This window comes from Octopus sinensis, linkage group LG27 (genome assembly GCF_006345805.1).
Source record: "Octopus sinensis linkage group LG27, ASM634580v1, whole genome shotgun sequence".
NCBI lineage: Eukaryota > Metazoa > Mollusca > Cephalopoda > Octopoda > Octopodidae > Octopus > Octopus sinensis.
Window position 1 is genome coordinate 17203388 of NC_043023.1, and position 6870 is coordinate 17210257.

A 6870-nucleotide genomic window follows, 5' to 3' on the forward strand; every position below is an offset into this window, starting at 1 on the left:
GTTCATAACGAAAACATTATCATTATTATAAGGCAAACAGGCAGAATCTTTAGCATGCCGGATAAAATGCTTAGCAATATTTTGTCCGTCTATACATTCTGATTTCATATTCGGCCGAGGTCAATTTTGCTTATCACCCTTTCGGAGGTCGTTGAAATAATTACCATTTTGACACTGGTACAGATGACATCGACTAACCCGAACCACCGCCCCCGCCCCCAACAAACTGTCAGACGTTCTGCCTATAGTGGAAAGGATTATTATTATGGAATTATAATATTATACAACAATAAGACATAAAGTACATCAGTAAACTTTCCTTTTATATATACACCGTGAAAGTGTTCAAAAGAACAATTATTAAATAATTAAAGATGTTAGTTATGAGTAAGGAGATGATATATACTTCGCATTGAAAGTCACGGTGTGTGGATCCCCCGGCGATGCAATGAGTTTATCTTTCTGGAACCACGATGTAGAATTCGTCCCTTTTCCATTGAAAACGAATGCTACAGAAAAAGATCCGCTTTTCACCCGAAATTCCACCTGCAAATAGAAAGTAAACTCGAACAAGTGACAAATCTCAGAGAATGAGGGATGGCAGAGTTGAAGGAAGAGAAAGGAGACCAGGATATGATATAAGGAGAGAGTAGGAGGGCGAGAATGAGATGGAGAGAACAGTGGCGGGGGAAAGAGTGAGACTTTGAGTGCAGGAGAAAAAGAGTAGAGAAGACAAGAAATAGGAGGAAGAGGAGGAGAGAGAGAGAGCAGACAGACAGACAGAATGAAGGAAAATGAGAAGACGAGATGCTATGTCGCGTTAGAAGTGCAAAATTAAGACAGAAAGTGATTGGGTTTAAGAGGAAAACGTGGCTGACTTACGAGTCAGAGAATCAGACTACTAACTAATGAGTCATGATTTCAGAGTCTTTCTAAAAGTTTTGTCGCATCTATAGGAACTAGAAAACCCTGACAAAATCAGGATAAATAAAAACAAAAGACAAAAACAGCAAGAATCGACCCCACATTAAAGACATATCGATGTTCTGTGGAGGAATGAAGAGAGATATCAGGAACGGAAGTAAAGGAGTTGTGACATCACCTCAAGAAAGGGGCTTTCGATCTGCCTCTTCCTTAGTCAAGACTCTTAGGTGGAGTGGATGCCAGAGGGATAGTAGCTTCTGACCAAATGCTGGGGTAGTGTAGGTGTGAAGATGTGTCCAACAAGTTCTTTTGACCCTGGTAGAGTGTAGCTTTTCTGAAGTTCGTCTCGAATTAAAAGCATTTTTACTGTCCCATCTACATATTCGTGAATTTCATCCTTCCACCTCTTCCTTCTAAAATGCAAGACAAATATTTTTCCTCGCTGACACAGAACCTTCTCATAATCTCTCCCCTTCTTTCTCCACCTCATGTCTACTCAACCCTGTATTCCTACACTTATAACCACTCACCATTCTTATTTCGATCTTAGCAGTTAAAACTCTTTGCTATTCTATTTCAAAATATTTATTCCTCATCGATCCAAATCAGGTGTTAATTCCTCGCTTTCCAAACTCCTCATTAAATCCCCTTTTCTTCTTAGTTATAATGCTCATAATGCCTTTTAACCTTCGCGCTTTTCTTACACCAAGCACCGATGACGAGATTGAACCATTCCACATTCTGATCCATTTGTACCAGTCTCTTTCGTAACCTTGAAGTATTCCTCTTAACACACTGATTCAATATCGAGACACTCTCCGTTATTTTGCTGTCTATGAAATCCCGCGTCTCTGCGATCTGATGACGTTTGTCACATTATGCTATCGTTCCTGAAGGATAAAAGGCAAAGTCGACCTCGGCGGAAATTGAAACTCGGGAAAATAAGATCCGGAATTAAATACTACGAGCATTGTGTTCTACGCTCTAATTATTCTGATTCTTTTATAATAATAATAATAAAATAATAATAATAATAATAATATAATAATAATAATAATTAATAATAATAATAAAGAGGAAGAAGAAGAAGAAAGAAGAAAAGAAGAAGAAGAAGAAGAAGAAGAATAGAGAAGGAAGAAGAAGAGAAGAAGAAGAAGACGATAGAGAAGAAGAAGAATTGGAAGAAAGAGATAGAAGAAGAAGAATTGGAAGAAGATTGGAAGAAGAAGAAGAAGAAGACAGAAGAAGAAGAAGAAGAAGAAGAAAGAAGAAGAAAGAAGAAGAAGAAAGAAGAAGAAGAAGAAGAAGAAGAAAAGAAGAAAGAGAGAACGAAGAAGAGAAGAAGATGATCGCGTGCAACAGGATGACTGTCTGCAGCAAGGTCGCGCCCCTGCATGGATGTCAAGCGAGCGAACGCTGCTAATGCGTCAAGGACCCCTTGAAAGGGAACTTGCAAACATCAGGTAAGTAACAATCTATTACCAAAAGACAGAAAGGATGCAGGAACCAAAGTAGGGCAACAAAAGATCACCTATTAGATGATAAAATGATAATTAGAAATTGCAGAGGTATATGATTGGAGAAGTGAATGTAGCATGGTTAGATTAGAAAAAGCGTATGACATGGTACACCACACAGTTAGATAAGTAAAACAAGGAGCAAGTTTGAAATAGCAAAAAAAAAGCATGGAGAAAATGCTAAATGAAAGTATGGAACATTGGAATACTGAAATGATCGGAGAAAAATAAAAACCCGGAAAAGTGAACATCAGACGTGGAATATTTCAAGGTGATAGCTTATCTCCGTTACTATTCGAATTGGCCATGAAAAGTGAAAATTGCTTACGATTTGGTTAAAGGAAATGGTCAGATAAATCATCTCCTTTTCATGGACGATACAAAAGTTTATGCGAAAATGAGAAACAGTTTGAAAATCTTGTAAATATTATCGCATTTTCTCAATGACGTTGGTATGGAATTGGGGATAGAAAAGTGCGCTATATTGAAAATAAAACGAGGAAGATTTGAAAGAAGCCAGGGAATTGAAATACCAAATGGGCAAACAATGGGAGCAGTTGAGAAAGGACAGTAGTAAAAGTACTTGGGAATACTGAAAGCAGACGAAATAAAAATTGAATGAAACAAACGACCAATTGGGAGTACACAAGGAGAGTAAGAAAATCATTGCAGTCAAAGCTGAATTCCAAAACCCTTATTAAAGCAAAGATCAGTGTCCTTAATCAGATACACGGCGAAAATGATGAAAATCTAAATAAAAGGCCGGACCTTAGTCCCCAAATCTCGCTAGTGAAACAGAAAAAAAGGAGAAATAAATAGGAGAGGAATAGGTTTTTATGCGTCGTGTATAATTTATAGCCACACTCTTGCCGTCAAAGAAGGAAAATTAGTCTGGATCTACTTCTATCGTGAAAACCCGCCAAAGAAACTTGCTAACCAAAAAGATAGATTTTAAAAATGAAACAAACATCAAAAACTGAAATTAAACATTTAAAAGAAAACACTAGTAATTATTGTAAAACAGCAACAAATATGTAGATTGGTTATCAAATGAGAATCATCTCGAAATTCTAAAAATTCATTACCTTTTCAATAGGCATGTCTTCCCAGTACAAATAAATAGGGCTTTTCTTAAATGAGTTTGGGGTTATCTCAAAAACTTTTTGCCAGCTTGTACCTGTATCAGCAATAAAAAATGTAAGTATACAAACAAGATGTAAACCCTTAAACGGCGGGAAAGGGTTGCATGAATGTGTGTGACAAACGGGCAATAATCGAAAAAATCTCTTTTTCATAAAGCTAATTTATATATTTATTTTCATTAAATTAAGCACAAAAACTAAAATGATTGTCGGTCTTAAACAAATGGAGAAGAATCGGTGCACTTTTTCCATCCAGAGCTAGTTGAAGCATTATTTGTTTCTATATCATATAAAACATCATTTTCAACATCACCTGCTTTATTTGATGATGAAAGAAAATCAGAAAAACACTTCTTCATCGCTGTTTAAATCATCTATTTACGACTGGATTTCTCCCATTGATAAGGGCCGCTTACGCTTAGGCGCATTTAATTTAGCTTTCGCTCCAGCCTCAACTGATGACGGTCATATCTGTGCAAAAGTTTTGTGACACCAATAGGATTTTAAAGAAAAAGGAGGTGCATTCCAGAATTTTCCAGGATTTTTCAGGAAAGACATTTATTTATTTCAAAGAAAGCTGAGTGAACCGCTCCGATTCCTCGTCCCACATCTCGCTCATGATTGTGTTTGTTGGAAAGCACACTTCTAAGTCATGCAAAGCGATTAACTCGTTCCAGTGGTGTGCCTGAAATTATGATGTTAAAATCCAGAAGGGCAGAATTCGGGATTGATTAGGCGAAGAACTGAGATTTCTTAGAATTTACAGTGAGCTCAAAACGTTGATACGCAATGGTGAAATAACTGACAGATTGTTGCAGTTCTAAGCTTGAGTGACCGAGTGACCACGTTGCCATCGACGAAGTGAAGTTCTGAGATTCGCTTGGAACTGGTAAGATTCTTTGACCGAAACCTCACCAAGCTGAAGAGTCTTTCATCAAAACGATATCTGATGTCCTTTCCCAGCTGATCCAAGTGAAGTTCATATATCATTGCAGGAAGTTATCGGGAGAAAAGCATAGTAGCGGGTGGGCAAACTTGTTTCAATCCAGATGTAATTGGGAATTCTTTTGAGAGTCCGTCACGTGGAAGGAAACGTCCAATCATACCATTGCATGATCAGGGAGAAGGAATTGATCAAGGGCCGTCCATATGGCTGATCTTGGTACTGTATCAAAAAATTTTTGCAGATCAGAAAAGATAAGAAAAATGCGGTTTTCTTGTTCTCGATACTTGTTTTGGAATTGTCTGGCGCAGATCGTGTCTATGGTTCCAAGTAATGCTCGGATAACACACTGGGATTCTGGAAGGATTCTTTCCTAAAATAATAAGTAGTGTATGAGTCTACGTATGAGTATAGCTTCCTTAATTCTTAAATTACCCACATTTCTTTCACTGGCTCAAGTGTAACTGTTATGCCTTTGTCGGTGTTCCGGCATCTTTTCTGAAGGAAGAGGCTATCGTGTTAAGATGTTCTTTGATGCGGACGTGAAACGGTTTTTTTGTACTACCCACTTGTTGCATTTGTAACATTGTATTCTATACACAAAGTTTACCCGTTGGCATAAATCTATGTCACGGATGGGACAGTTTGTTAGCTTGCATTGATTGTTGTCCCTTGTTCGTTTCTTTGCGAGCATACATACATAACACATACAAATCTTCGCATAGATACATACATACATACATAAAAACTTATAAACAAAAATACCCTGTTGTTGATGTTGCAATTCCAGTGAAAGTGCCTGGGTTAAGGTTAGAAACCGGTTCGTTCTCTATTGGCAACAAATCCTGAAAAAACTGAATAATAATATACATACATACATACATTACATACATACATACATACATACATACATACATACATAAATGTGTGTGTGTGCATGCGTTTGTAAAACAATTGGGATAATGATTAAAATATACAGAAATTAGAAAAAATATGCCAGAAAATTGTGATTTACATAATGTTTCCTGAGAGTAAAATATACGATAAACATGTGCAATCCTGATCTTTAATTTCTTCGTTGTGAAGCGATCGATGCATATAACACGGGCCATTACAATAGCTAAAATATTCGCACTCATCGCGGGAAATACACCGAAATGAACATTCTGTAAGAGATGACGCGTCGTCAGTTGTTTTATTCTGATCAGTTAAGCATTTTGATGTTGTGGTTTTTCTGAAGAGACCTTCTCTATTCGTTGGTTCTCCGGCAGTTACAAGAGTCACGAAAAGCAAAAGTGTCAAAGCTGGCAGCAGATGAGGCATCGAATGGTACTGAATTGTTGTCTCCATTCCTGAAAAATATACAAGTATATAATTATATATATATATATATATATATATATATATTATATATATATATATACCATATATATGTATATATACATATATACATACATACACCCACCCATATATTATATAATATATATATATATATATATATATATATATATATATATATATTACATCTATATACGTGAATCTCTATATATACACATTTATATACATTTATATACATATATATACATTTATATACATATATATATATATATATATATATAGTTATATACATATATACAGTTATATAACGGGAAGCTTTATGAAAATAGACAAAAGACGAAGGCAGGTTGGAAACAAACAAACAATTGTATTAGTATGGCGCTCAGGAAATATAAATAAAAGAAGTCTTTAACGTTTCGAGCCTACGCTCTTCAACAGAAAGATACACAGAGAGAAAAAAAAAACACAGAAAGAAGGAGAGAAACGGTTATATATATACAGTTATATATATATATATACATTTATATGCATGATGATACATGATGGCCGTCTACTCGTGACTGAGGAAGACCGTTACTGACATTCAGGAACATTGTGCACTCTTGGACTAACTTATATTTTGCATTTGCAGCTCTGTTGGTGGCTAATGAGAACCCTGCTCTTGACAAGCATACACGACTGCAAACATTGCAAACTAAGCATTCTCTATTCACTACACCAGCCATGCGCTTTCGAGCAGCACGCTTTAAATTCTTCATACAGAATATATGCTCTCTCAAAGTGCCGACCCCTTCCTTAACCTACTTCAATCTGTGGCAATGACAAGCATTGCTCTCCTATACTTTCTCCTGCATATCATAGGACTTCAATGAGGACTTGACACTTTCATTAAATTACAGACTTTTTCCGCTCACAAGTTCCCCGTATAGCATGTGTTTAGGGATCCTGCTATCCTTCATTCTAATAAGGAGTCTAGAGCAACGTAACCAGTACTTCTGCATCATCA

At 36.4% G+C, this 6870-nt stretch overlaps 1 protein-coding gene across 1 annotated transcript in view; it reads right to left on the bottom strand.

Moving 5' to 3' along the window:
* Positions 1–4683: 4683 nt before the first annotated feature.
* The window catches only part of LOC118768099, a 15636-nt gene continuing 13449 nt past the window's right edge, over positions 4684–6870 (bottom strand). The window contains exon 4 of the mRNA XM_036513911.1: positions 4684–4899. Coding sequence (XP_036369804.1) covers positions 4684–4899 — 216 coding nt within the window. The remainder of the gene's footprint in view (positions 4900–6870) is intronic.